We start from the raw sequence: 14926 nt of genomic DNA, 5'->3' as shown, positions 1-14926 counted from the left end.
AGTTCAGCTCAGAATACTCAGAGAGGTACAAAAGAACCCTACAGTGTCTGCTAAAGACTTACAGAAATCATTGGCACAGTCCAATATCTCTGTGCACACATCAACTATATGTAAACCTATGGCCAAGAATGGTGTTCATGGGAGGACTCCACGGAGGAAGCCACTGCTGTCTAAAAAATCATGGTTGCTCGTTTAATATTTGCAAAAAGGCACTTGGACACTGCACACAAGTTTTGGGAAACAAATTTGTGGGCTGATGAAACCAAAGTTGAATTGTTTGGGAGTAACACACAACGTAATGTGTGGAGGAAAAATGGAAGAGCTTACCAACATCAACACCTCATCCCCACCGTGAAGCATTTTGGAAGGAGCATCATTATTTGGGGCTGTTTTGCTACCTCAGGGCCTGGACAACTTGCAATCATTAAGGGAAGAATGAATTAAAATTTTTATCAGGATGTTTTTCAGGAAAACCTGAGGCCGTCTGTCAGACAGTTGAAGCTAAAAAGAGGATAGATGCTGCAACAAGACATGCATCCAAAACACAGAAGTAAATCAACTTCAGAATGGTTTTGGAAGAACAAAATACACGTTCTGGAGTGGCCAAGTTAATTGAGATGCTGTGGCATGACCTAAGGACAGCGATTCATGTCAGACATCCTAGGAATCTGACTGAACTACAGCAGTTTTGTAGATAAGGATGGGCCAAGTCATGATCGATTGGGGGGCAAAATATTAAATGAGATGTTTCATTTATTTTTCTTCCCTCTTCCGTCATTGTTTGCATACTATCCTCATTAAAACATTATAACCTATAAATGTTTGGGCGGTTTTAGTTAACGCAGACACTGCTTTTTCATCTGTGTGATTTTGACAAAGATCAGATCACATTTGATCGTGATTTTATGCAGAAAGGTGAGAAATTTCAAAAGGTTTACATACTTTTTCATACCTCTGTAACTGCCTTCCATTGACGGCGCGAGACATCTAACCCATTTGAAGTAGGAGGGGATGGCATTTGTTCATTCATTGCCAACTTCCCGTCTCGAATGCATTGGACGTCTATTAATGATAATGTAATTGGTTGGAGGGTGCATCTTGGCCAGAGGAAGAACATTTTTTAAATGCATTTGTTGCCTTTTAATGGCGCTAGACATCCAATCCATTTGAAGCAGAAGTGTTGGCTTCATTCACTGCCACCCTCCCAGTTCAATTGAATTGGACATCGACTAGTGGCACTCTTTTAAAGAGTTGAGTTTATTGGAGTCACACTAATTAATTCTGGGTTTTTCATTTATGTAGCATTGAAAATGGGCGCATATCGACTACTTTTTTCAGTATGAATTGGGAGTTAAAATTTTTAGTTTCGTAAAAACAGTAATGTTTTAGTGTGAATACCCCTTTGGGACTGTATATGAATGTATATGAATATCGTTTTCTTGGAAGAAATTCGGTGGGTGCGGCCTATAGTCCCAAAATGACGTTAAATTTATTTTGAACACAATACCAAAATATGACCAATATTTTTTCCCACTAGATTCCAAAAGGTCCCAGCAGTATACGCTCGTTCCAGATAAGCGATGCGGTCGGGGCCTCACGTACTGTATATACGAAACGCAAGTGGGGCCCCCTCCCAGGCAGCGCCATGAGGTGCCCCCTTATTAAGGGGATGACTTTTTGAATGAATAACATAACATAACATGTTCTATGATGTTATTTATGTTATTTCCCCTTCCTCCTGCCCCCGACCCTTTTGGTTTGAAGAACGCCGGTAAACCTTGCCGTTTTGAAACTGAGCGAAGCGGGCGTCTTAGACAAACTGAAAAACAAATGGTGGTACGATAAAGGGGAGTGCGGACCCAAGGACTCGGGAAGTAAGGTCAGTCCATCAGGACCCTCCCCTTTGTTTTTGTCTGTCTTTGTGTACGCTTTCACGGGGCTTCCGCACAACGCTGTTGCGATGTAACGACACCGAGCACTTAAGAGGGCACTCAAACTCATTGGTTGCCATTGACGTCGCAATCCATTTTGACTGTGAGGGATGAATGAACGGCAATGGACAGTCAATCTTTCCAGTTTAAATGAATCGGACGTCTATCCTTGTCAATGGCAGGCAGTGAGTTAAATAGTTTGAAAGAAAATTTATTTTAGAGTTTAGGGGACACTAACCAAATCAATCAATTTAATACTGTAGTATCAATTTAAGGTAGGCAAAACCTTTTTGCAAGTCAGAGGAAAAAATATAGTGATTATTATAAACTTCGGCCACACTTGAATACCAACTGTCAAAATTGTGGAGTTTAACTTTTATGGGGGGGCAAAACATGTTAATGACCCCGAAACGCAGTGTCAGCAATAAAATTACCTTACTATATTATATTTCATCTCAGTTATTGTCGAAGCTTTGAAAACTTATGTTTTTTTTCAAGAAATTCTTTAATATTTATTATTTATATTTATCTTCTCAGATGTAGTTTTGGCTGAGCAAAGCAAAGGACCATCTCTATGTGCTAGTCACATGATCTGTTTGAAAATGAAATTGTATGAAATACTTTGTAGGACGCTTGTTCATTCCATTCATTTTTTTTTTCTTTCTTTCTTTACAACTAATAGACAATATTTTAATGGCTAGGTCTTTATTTTAAAGGGGATGTTCAGAACTTTTGACGTTAGGCTTAATCTTCGAATTAGCAGGAGTTTAATTAGTCGCTGACGTTGATTTCAACAAATTTTATGCAGTTTATCAGTTATTTGTTACTTTCAGGGTTCTGGAGTGGTTAAGCGTGCGTCAATGGTACCTGCCTAGCATGCCCCAAAAAAAAAAAAAAAAAAAAAAAAAACAATATTAACTGTTCTAACATAGTCAAATTAATTCAAAATACAGATCGTTGTTCGAAATACCCAGGCGGCCAAAACTATGTCACACCAATCTACCGTAATTTATTTCATTCGGCAGGGTACCATTTTTTTTTTTTAGATTCGTAATGCAACCACAATAGAGAGGAGTGTTTTGGCCACTCATGCACAGTCTGCTGGGGAGTCCCTTTCGTTACCACAAAAAATAATCAGCGGTGAAAAAAAAACGATGTGATATCACTATGCCCTGCTTGCCTAGACAGCCTGTTCCCTGCAGAGCTGCTGGATTACAAATGTTGCTGTTCATACTACAATTATTGACACACAATGGTAAGTTTTAATTTGCCTGGTATACCAGACTCACCGCTGTTCCAGTGATTGAGTCTGGCGACCGTCCGGCGGATCAAATTCGGAGGGCGGAGCAAGCCACAGCAAACAGACAGCGGAATGGACCAATCAGCGACGGGTAGACGTGACGTTGTTAAACCGACAAGTAATTAGCATGAGCGGAGAATGTTTATTCAACATGGCTAGCTTGAGCCGCGTTGACTATTGTCAATGACTTGTTTCGATGTGTTTTTGGTAATTTAAAACCGGTTTTACCGCGGATTGGAACATATTTTCGGCTCTCCTGTTCGCCATTTGTGTTGTTGTAGACACGACTTTCGGTGCGCAAGAGTGACGTTACTTGTTAAGAATACGTCACGCAAATAAACGAATCTGACTGGACGATTGATTTTATACCTTGCTCGAGAGGCCGTTAATGGGCTGGGTCCCAGACTATTTCTCAGTGTTTGAAAAATACAGGGAGAATAGTCTGGCTGTGCCAGGCAAAGTTTTAATAACTTTATTCTGAAAACATAGCCAACACTACTGATTGCATGGGTCATCTGTGATTCTCATGTGTGCATATGCTGTTTTTTTATTGGTATGCTAAGCAGGCACCATTGACTCACTGTAGCTTAGCCACTTCCTGAGCCTTGAAAGCAGGCATGTGTCGGTATGATATTCTGATGGTATGATACCCTTAAATCAATATATCAGTTTCAGGGTATTCCAACTACAGCTCTCAAGTGTGTTACTTTGAGATATCTAGATTTTGAAAAAAGAAAAAAAAATTAATTGAGGCGGCACGGTGGCTGAGTGGTTAGCACGTCTGCCTCACAGTTCTGAGATCAAGGGTTCAATCCCGGGCTTCGGCCTTCCTGTGTGGAGTTTGCATGTTCTCCCCGTGCCTGCGTGGGTTTCCTCCGGGAACTCCGGTTTCCTCCCACATCCCAAAAACATGCATGGTAGGCTGATTGAACACTCTAAATTGTCCATAGGTGTGAGTGTGTGCGTGAATGGTTGTGTGTCTCCTTGTGCCCTGCGATTGGCTGGCAACCAATTCAGGGTGTCCCCTGCCTTCTGCCCGAAGTTAGCTGGGATAGGCTCCAGCACCTCCGCGACCCTCGTGAGGAATAAGCGGCATGGAAAATGAATGAATGAATGAATGAAAATTAATTGAACAGGAATTTTATTTTTCAAAACATATTAGCAAATTGGAATATAATTATAATGTTAAAATATATATTTACTAGTTAGGGCTGTCAAACAATTAAAATTTTTAATCGAGTTAATTAAAGCTTAAAAATTAATTAATGGTAATTAATCGCGATTCAAACCATCTATAAAATATGCCATATTTTTCTGTGAATTATTGTTGGAATGGAAAGATAAGACACAAGATGGATATATACATTCAACATACGGTACATAGGGACTGTATTTGTTTATTATAACAATAAATCAACAAGATGGCATTAACATTATTAACATTCTGTTAAAGCGATCCATGGATAGAAAGACTTGTAGTTCTTAAAAGATAAATGTTAGTAGAAGTTATAGAAATTTTATATTAAAACCCCTCTTAATGTTTTCGTTTGAATAAAATTTGTAAAAATTTCAATCAAAAAATAAACTAGTAGCCCGCCATTGTTGATGTCAATAATTACTTACACAATGCTCATGGATGCTGAAGCCTATAAAATCAGTCGCACCCAAGCGCCAGCAGAGGGCGGCAAAACTCCATAAAACACAATTAACATGTGGCCATTTCACTGTACTGTCATTTAAATCTGTCTGAGCGGGGCATGTGCGTTAATTGCGTCAAATATTTTAACGTGATTAATTTTAAAAAATAATTACTGCCCGTTAACGCGATAATTTTGACAGCCCTAATAGTAGTATATATACTGTACACTAAATAAAATTGAAATAGTCATTTTGATGAGCCTAAACCCACAGCCACAGCTCAACATTATTTCCATCAGAACAAAAATAAGTGAATTATTTTCCATAAAAAACAAGTGTATATGACTTGTATCATGTTTACATTATGCACACACACTTTTTCTCAACACAGTTGCCAGAGAGAAAAAAAACACACCATATTTTACTACCGCTAGACACACTAAACACGCCGGAGTTAACCCTCATAGCTGGGGGGAAACGTTCATGACAGTGTTTACTAACCTTTAATTTTGTATAAATGCCAAGTCATATTGGAGGTATTGCCTCCTCGGTAGCCACATTCCGCAAACATGTTTTGCATGTCTGTCAGCCTTATTCCTCTAAGACGCGGCCGTCTGTAACTTTTCTGAAGCCGAAGTTTTCCCACACCAGCGATTTTGTTTTTTTCGATGGGGGGAAAAAAAGTTCAGGAGTTTCACCTCCTCAAGCCATCTTGTAGCACAGCTGACTCACTGACACTGAGCAACAACCGGTGGGGGAGAATTTCTCCATGCATTTTTGAGTAATAGAAAATAGCAAATACCTTAGGGGCGGTATGACAGAAAATTTTTGCAGTTTTGAAACTTTGACATTTTCATACTACGGTATACCTTGAAAACGGTAATCAGAACATGCCTACTTGAAACTAAGAAATAACTAATAAACTGCACGGAATTTGTTGAAATCAACTTAAGCGACTAAATAAACCCCTAATTAAGCCTTATATTAAAAAAAATCCAAACTTCCCATTTAAATTCATTTATAGGAAAGTCAATTACATGCAATGACATTTTTAGGCCACCAGGGGCTCAATGCCAGTTTGTTATGGGTTTAAAGTGCAAGACAACACCTACTATAAATGATAGTCGTTTTATAAAAGACAGTTGCTCTAAGTATTAAAGTATGTGAATTGCGAATTTCTTAGACCTCTGAACATGGTGAAAGTAATGTTTAAACAAAACAATTGGCTTACAGGTGCAGCCATTTTGTGATATCACTTATACCCCCACACATATACAGCAATAGGTTCGAAAACAGGTGCATGTGATAATGGGTATAAATGACCTAATGAGGAAGGGCAAGACATTTAGGATACTCACATTTGATCGATAAAATAGTACCAGCATTGATAAACTAGCTGTCTCCTATGGGGCGCCGTTTGTAAAGCAGCACATGCTGAAAATTACGACAATATCTTCTCACATTTAGCGCCACATTGTTGAAAACGAGGTATGAAATATCTTGAGTCACTTTTTTTTGCACTTTTACAAAATTATTTAGCAACTTAAATATTCATTTTTAAATAAGAGGTTTTGTACCTGAATGTTGAAATCCTGAACTAACTATTTAATTTAAATCCTTAATTTATATCCTATATCCTAAATCTGGATAAAGTTGGAACTATATATTTAGCTTAATATGCAAATTCACATGACTGGAGACCGGAAGTTACAAATAGAAGCTGGAGCACACAAAATACTCTTTAAATAGTTTCTCCTAAATATGTATTTTACCTATATATTGTTATTATCACAATGACTCATGTCTAAGAGCAGACTGCCACCGTTGAGTAGGTTTTATTCATTTTAAAGCAACGTAAACAGACAGTCTGAGCTGCCCCACCAGCTTTTATTTTGTTACTTACGGTCTCCAGTCATGTGAATTTGCGTATTAAGCTAAATATTTATTTCCGAACGTTACCTGATTTAACATTTAGGATATAAGATATGAATTTAAGATTTAAATTAAATATTTTGTTCTGGATTTAAAGAATCAGGTCCAAAACTGCTTATTTAAAAATAAATATTTAAGTTGCTAAATAATGTTGTTAAAAAAAAAAAAGTACTCTAAAATTTTCACACCATTTTAAACACTGTGGCGCTAAATGTGAGAAAATGTTGTCGTAATTTTCAGCATGTGCTGCTTTACAAACGGCGCCCCATAGTCTCCACCATTACACATTGGGAAAAATAATATAGTTTTTAAAGTGTATTTAATAAACAAGATTCTTTCTGCTCATATGAACATGAAGTAATTGATGTCATTCTCCGACTATTTTTGGTCATTCCAGAAAAAAAAGGGAAAAAAAAAAAAAATTCCCCTAAAAGGGGCAAAATGAGAAATATGACTGTTGCTCTGTTTCCACATTAATATATTGAGCAATTTAAAGAGCTGATAATAGCTTGAGAACGATTCTGTTGGTTGTTCGTCTTGTAGTTTTATTGGTTGCATTACTCGAGGCTTTTAACAAATAACTACAAAGAATGTGGGTTGATAATGTCAGTATACAGTCTTTCATTAGGTCTGGCACTTTTTAGTTAATTGAGGAAGATGGCTTTTTGGTGAGTTCTGAGCATTAATAATTTTGAAGTTGCAAGGTTTCTGCCAAGCAGTGACTGCATAAAAGGGTCATAAAATGTGGTTTGATTTTCACGTAAATAACAACAAATACTGTACATATAAACTAATACTTCACAAACCTTCAACCAGTGAGGGTGCAAAAGGTAACCTTTCAAAATAGTTACATGTCAAAGATTAACACAAAAAAGGAAAAGTAGTTGCAGTATGTCGCTCATTTGTAGTTTGACATTTTGTGCTTTTTTTCGATATCCAACGTACGTAAATCCGTTTTAGTTATTTTTCACTTTGTGCGCGATAAGGTGTGTTTGTGTGTCATTTTTTGCATGTCACGGGTACCCACCCCAGTTCTAACTCTAACACCCATGTTTCTTGTTATTCTCCCTCCCCCACAAGGACAAGTCATCGCAGGCCCTCAGCCTAAGCAACGTGGCAGGGGTCTTCTACATCCTGGTTGGGGGCCTAGGCCTAGCAATGCTAGTGGCCCTCATCGAGTTCTGCTACAAGTCCCGCAACGAGGCCAAGAGAATGAAGGTGGACCCTCCGTTCCGGCCCCCCGACAGCCCCGTCCCTAGCCCTCCCACCCCAAGGCCCGGCGTCCCCGACTTATCTGAACTTAGCGAGGCGTTTGGCGGCTATGGTGCCGATGAGGAGGCCGATAACATGTAGTCCGCTTTCTTGTACGAGACCCTATTCGACCCCTACTATCCCCCCTTTCCAGGCGACTGTAAGTGACACCCACCTGTTACCCACCCAATCTGGCTACGCTATGCCTGTGGTGACCAGTGGCTATCCCGCTGTGTGCTCATGTGGCGTTTTGGTCATTTTTCGTTCGTCTGTGGCTGGTTGGGATGAGCCATTCTCATTGTCTACATTGACTGCGGTCTGCGATAGACGTCCAATCTTTTTGAAGCGGGAGGGTGGCAGCGAGTGAATGAATTTTCATTCGCTGCCACCCTCCCGCTTCAAATAGATCGGACATCTACTAGTGATAAACTCATTTTAAGAGTCTTTAAGGTCGTTTGTATTGTCCCAAATTGGGTGGCGACTTCTCGTAATTGGACAATGACGGTCTACTTTGGAAATTGCTGCGTATTTGTCCCACATGTCTCTTTGTGTCCCCCCATTGAGCAGTTGAAAGCGTCTTCATTATCTTCATGTCGCCAAGTCAGCTTCTCAGTTTTGCCTCCCTGGCCTGCAACTGTGCAGTAATGCATGCGTTGCAATGTTGCTAACTACGCCAGCATTCTTGACAGTGGAAAACCCGTTAATTTCATTGTGGGGGGGGGGGTTACATGAACCAAATCAAAATTATACCACTTTTATAGAATATTTAGGCTGATTGCACAAACTACTTTTTGTGGGGATATGCTGCTCTCTGTCGGTCACAACTAATCATGACAAGTGTCACAAACAAGGAATTTAGGAACCTGGGATTTGTCAGAAAATGTTGCCATCTTTTACCTTCAAAAAAATTGAAAAATGTACTTTTCAAATATACAGTATTACATTGGTAGGCTTTTTTGTGTTTTAATGCTCTGTATATAGAGCATCAAAACACACATAAAAACCTTTTAAAATCAGTGTAAGATGCTAGCTAAAAATGAACAGGTGGGTAGAGTAGCGAAACATTTTACTCATGTAAGAGTAGCGTTACTTCAAAATAATGTTACTCAAGTAAAAGTCATGCGAAAAATGTACTCAAGTACAAGTAAAGTATTTGGTGAAAAGAATACTCAAGTAATGGGTAATATTGTGAGTAATTGCTTATATTTTAGTTGTTTTTTATTTTTGTTACACAATTGTAATTTTTTTTCTAAGCGCAGTTATCTATATGAACTGTGTTATAATGATACTGTACAATAACCCATTACATAACCACATTAAGCCAAAGAAATTTTAAAAAATGAAAAAAAAAAATTAATCATTCCGACGAGAGAAAAAAAAATTGCATAAATGATGCATTATTCGTCCAAAGAGCATGAGTGCCCTCTGGTGGAGAAAATAGTTCCTAGTTTGAATAGTGACTAGTTCCTTCATAATTACAATTAACGATGAACTTTAATCCATTTTAACTGGCTGCAAGTGTGATTTAGTTATTCCCACCACCCCAGGTGCCCCAGGTAAGTATCAGGTACTGTTAATTACACAAATTAGAGAAGAATCACATGATTTTTCAAAGGGTGCCAATACTTTTGTCCGGCCTGTTTTTGGAGTTTTGTGTAAAATGATGATGATTTCATTTTCATTACTTTTGGCCTGCACTAAATATGGATGAATATTGGTTAATCATGGCGTGACATTCCATTTAGCTCAGCTCCATCTTGTGTATGCATAATGCAATGCCAAACATTACTACTACTACTACTACTACTACTATTGCACCTTATAACGCAGTGCGCCCTATACATGAAAACGGTTTTAATATAGGCCATTCGTTGAAGGTGTGCCTTATAGTCCGATGCGCCTTATAGTGCGGAAAATATGGTAAATGTTTATTCTCCCTGGAGTGCATCCTATTGAGAATGACACACCAGATAACTACTGTTTTATGATGCCATTTCAAGTTTCATGACAGTATTAATGAATTAGAAGAGTGTTTGTGTCATGTTTGTCCTCCAACAGAAATTATATTAAAACTAGGGGTGTCAAACGATTAAAATTTTTAATCGAGTTAATTACAGCTTAAAAATTAATTAATCGTAATTAATCGCAATTCAAACCATGTATAAAATATGCCATATTTTTCTGTAAATTATTGTTGGAATGGAAAGATAAGAAACAAGATGGATATATACATTCAACATACGGTACATAAGTACTGTATTTCTTTATTATAACAATCAACAAGATGGAATTACCATTATTAACATTATTAATCTGTTAAAGCGATCCATGGATAGAAAGACTTGTAGTTTTTAAAAGATAAATGTTAGTACAAGTTATAGAAATTTTATATCAAAACCCCTCTTCATGTTTTCCTTTTAATAAAATTTGTAAAACTTTCAATTAAAAAAATAAACTAGTAGCCCGCCATTGTTGATGTCAATAATTACTTACACAATGCTCATGGGTCCTGAAGCCTAGAAAATCGGTCGCACCCAAGCGCCAGCAGAGGGCGGCAAAACTCCGAAAAACACAAAAGTACACCTTTCACTGTGCTCTCATTTTAATCTGTCTGAGCGGGGCATTTATGCGTTAATTGCGTCAAATATTTTAACGGGATTAATTTAAAAAATTAATTACCGCTCGTAAACGCGATAATTTTTACAGCCCTAATTAAAACTAAAACTATATTGCCCTCCCCCATCTTTTTCCATTTTCAAACATTTTTGAAAAAGCTCCAGGGAGCCACTAGGGCAGCGCTAAAGATCCCGCATGCAGCTTTAGAGCCCCAGGTTGCTGACCCTCGAACTAGACTGTTAGACTACCCTTTATAAGACTTGGGAACGCTAAAAACTCCTTTATAAATGTTGATATTAGACTTCAAGTAGCTAGTAAAAGTAGTCTTTCAACATTTGTGTATCAGGGAACCAAAGGTTTACTAAATACTATAGATGAGTATAGAAAGAGTAGTCCATCAAAATGACCTCAAGTTAAAAAAAAAAAAGTGCTTCTAATCTTAATGTTACCCTTGATGTCAAAATGCAAAATAAACAGTAACTTTCTTTCGAAGTGCAGATTGGACACACATCAGCTGTTCTTTCTTTTGTAGCTCACGTTTACTGAAGCCATGAGGAACAAGGCCCGCCTGTCCATCACGGGAAGCGTGGGCGAGAACGGCCGCGTGTTGACGCCCGACTGCCCCAAGGCTGTCCACGCCGGGCCGCCCCTCCGCCAGAGCTCGGGCCTGGCCCTGGTCTCCTCGGAGCTCCCGTGAAAGCCAAAAACCTCTCAAGTGCCTTAAATTTCCAGGAGCGGCGAGGAAGGGCCTTGTCACTAGCCGGGAACACTGTCCTAGGTTATGTCTTCAAACTAAAGGTCGGGCTGTTTGAATCCCGATGTGGCCCGGAAGCGCGCCGGGATATATCATTATTTATGATAAGCAAAAACTTTTTGGATGGCTTTTCCGAGAGGAGAAATTTCAAGGACTCTCGATATCAACAACGCCGCCCAATTTCACATTTGTATCCATACTACAAATACAGAAATCTATTGATAATATAGGAAACTGTGAACTTAACAAAAAACATGTATATTAAGCTAGGTGTACATAAGGACGACCGTGCTTGCTTTTTAAACCGTGTACAAAGATTGTGTAGTGGCCACTTGTTCGTTTTTAACGGCAATAACAATACTGACAATATGGTAGCTGCCTCATGTTAACTCATTGGCTGCCATTGATGGCAAGAGACCAATCCTATTTGAACCGCCAAAATGATGGAACGTCCACCCCTGTCCAAGGCAAACCGTGAGTTAATGAATTAATTTTAAAGATGAATGTCCACCCCCATCACCCCAAATCCCGCTCTATGTTGAGTTTAAAGTGGGGGGGAAACGTCATCTGTGAGGTGGGAAGAACTATTTTCAATTGTTTTTTTCTATCAAACATTGGGGAAATGTCCAGTAATAACCGTAGATCTTTTAGTAGCGTTTGTCCGAAAAAGAACGTCAACAGATTGCCATTTTCTCTTGTATGTGGTTTGAAATTTCTGTCAGTGTTTGTTGGTACATCTAATGGGGCAAAGCAGCAGTGTTTCCCATTTCCACATTCATTGCCTTTTTGTCCTTGCGTCCACCTACAAAGCGGACGATGTCATTGTCTTCTTCGGGTTCCAATTGTACGTTTTTCATTTGGGATTTTTTTGTTAAGTAAAAAAAAAAATATTCTAAAGCGTCTTGGCTCGTTATTGGACTTCACACAGAACTTGTGTATTTGTTACCATATTAATTCCAGTAGTGGTGTTGTGTCAATGCATAAAAAATGTATTGGAAATCTTTTTATGTCCCCAATTAAAACACATTTCAAATGAGCTAAAGTACCGTAATTTTCGGACTATAAGCCGCTCCCCCCAGTGCGGCATTTGTTGATTTATTTGGGTCAATAGGGAACACCTTATTTGACAGCGGCTTCACAAGACTGTCATCATTATGCCATGACACTATCATGGGCATTAATGAATGCTTATGACAGTTTTCAGCCGGCAAATGATGTCATTAACTCCATTTATGTTCAGCTCTAATCTTTTACATTCATTCAAAGTGAGATCATTTGCCAGATGACACAAAATTACATCTGTCATAAGCATTCATTAAAGCTCATGGCAGTGTCATGTCATAATTACATACCTGTCAACCCGAGGCCTTTGGCAATCTTAGAAATACTGACGTATGCCCTTATAAATTGGTGACTAATCGTACGTTTTATATGGCGTTAGTGTTATACATATACATATTTACATATATTAGGGCTGTCAAATGATTAAAATTTTTAATCGAGTTAATCACAGCTTAAAAATTAATCGTAATTAATCACAATTCAAACCATCTCTAAAATATGCCATATTTTTCTGTAAAATATTGTTGGAATGGAAAGGTAAGACACAAGGTGGACATAAACATTCAACATACTGTACATAAGTACTGTATTTTTTTATTATAACAATAAATCCACAAGATGGCATTAACATTATTAACATTCTTTCCGTTAAAGGGATCCACGGATGGAAAGACTTGTAGTTCTTGAAAGATAAATTTGAGTACAAGTTCTAGTAATTTTATATTTTTTTGTGAGATAGGAATATTATTTTTGTTGTGCTTTCACTAAATGATACTGTAACGTAACTCTTCCGCCCAAATGCATGATGGAAGTTGGGCAGCCATGACTGTCAGTGGTGGTTGCAAATGTCATACGTTATGATCTGCCTTGTGTTCAATTAGGCGTTTTAAGTAAAAGAACGTCTCCTGCTCCGCCCAAATGCATGATGGGAAGTTGGGCAACCATGACTGTTAATAGTGGCTGCCCAAGCTTGGGCCAATAAATGGCGTGGTCCAATGAACGCCTGTGTCCACTCGCATTTCTCTGCCTTTTTGCTCTCAATGTGCTGAAACGGCGTCATTGTAAACTGTTTGAGGCAAAATATGAACGGGTCATTCCGTGCATTCCATAATTGCGTCAAATATTTTAACGCGATTAATTACAAAAATTATTTACCACCCGTTAACGCGATAAATTTGACAGCCCTAATGGCAGAAAACACAGACAAGGCTGAAAAAGCAGTTTCTGCTCTTGCATCTCTCTTCAAAATAAACTGCTGTATTTTAAGCCAAAAGAACTATTGTGTTGAAAGAACTATACGTCTATATGCTGCCATAGCAGATTCATGGTCCCCAAACTATTTTTGATTTGTCCGTTTTACCCTGGAAACCCGTTTAGAGACGCCGCGCAACCGCTTTTGTTTCAATCTAGCCATAAAAAGAAGGTAAGTAATCGTCTTAATTATTCGAAATGTGTGTCGTTTTTAGCTTAGAATCAGTAATTGATGTCTAATATTTAGTTTTAAAAAAAAAAGACTTAAAAAAATTATTCATTCACATATTTTTAACTTTTAAACAAATTATGTCACAATGAAAAAATTTGCATCTGTAAAAATGTCAAGGACCTCATAACTATTGCTTAATTGTATTTTTTTTTTCGTCACTGTCACATTTCCCCCAATATTTTAGATAATCGACCCAAACAAATATAAGTGAAAAAAAGATGTTTAAAAGGGTAAATATATGAAAAAGAAAATCTCAACCACACCTCGATGTCAGCGATTTCTGCATCGCGACCCTTGTTATATTACCATGTTTCACCCATAAAATCCCCCCAAAATCCGGCTGTGGCCATTCACAGCTGTGTCTTGACAGTCAGTGATGCATGCTACACAGAGCTTTGGGATCAAAAAGAGGTAAATACGCAATAATATCTCGATTAAAATCATAGTGTCTTTAATTATGCTCTCGTGTGCTCTCACCTTCAGTTAGGGTTTTGCTGTTAAAAAAAAATTCTTTAAAAAATGCCCTCCAGTTCAAAATGTTTCTTCCCCAGAAAATTGAGATTTTAAGCTTTCCAATGATGTATCACACATGCATATAGGACAATTTTGAAATTTGGCCAAATTGGGGGTTTCAGAGCAGAACTTCAAGTTACCCACGTGTTTTGATGGGTGCAGTTCATGGTACTTCAGCATAGCTTTTCATTCTGCAGACTGCATCTTTATGACCAGTGTTGTTAATCTTACTTAAAAAAGTCAGTTACAAATTACTTCTCCCAAAAAGTAACTTAGTAACTCAGTTACCTGAATGTAAGAGTAATTAGTTACTTGGCAAAGTAACTGGTGTTACCTTTCATGTTTTTTTCCCTTTCAAAAAAAAAAAAAAAAAAATCACAATAACCTTCGCTATGTTTGGAAGTCATTAAATTTTGTGAATTAACCGTTAAAGTTGATTAAATTGC

At 38.0% G+C, this 14926-nt stretch overlaps 1 protein-coding gene across 5 annotated transcripts in view; it reads left to right on the top strand.

The window, feature by feature from the left end:
- LOC130906286 (glutamate receptor 4) overlaps window positions 1–12474 on the top strand; it is a 226358-nt gene extending 213884 nt beyond the window's left edge. The window contains exons 14-16 of one of the 5 annotated variants that reach the window (XM_057820452.1): window positions 1765–1879; window positions 7882–8019; window positions 11201–12474. In XM_057820452.1, coding sequence (XP_057676435.1) covers window positions 1765–1879; window positions 7882–8019; window positions 11201–11365 — 418 coding nt within the window. In that variant the 3' untranslated portion in view covers window positions 11366–12474. Of the gene's footprint in view, window positions 1–1764; window positions 6849–7881; window positions 8213–11200 lie in introns of those variants that run through there. The other 4 variants (XR_009061281.1, XM_057820451.1, XM_057820454.1 and 1 more) reach the window with 4 other exon arrangements.
- The last annotated feature ends 2452 nt before the right edge of the window (window positions 12475–14926 follow it).

Source organism: Corythoichthys intestinalis, chromosome 18 (assembly GCF_030265065.1).
Source record: "Corythoichthys intestinalis isolate RoL2023-P3 chromosome 18, ASM3026506v1, whole genome shotgun sequence".
Taxonomy (NCBI): domain Eukaryota; kingdom Metazoa; phylum Chordata; class Actinopteri; order Syngnathiformes; family Syngnathidae; genus Corythoichthys; species Corythoichthys intestinalis.
Note: the sequence above shows the minus strand (reverse complement) of the source record. Positions and strands in the feature narration are given on the sequence as shown.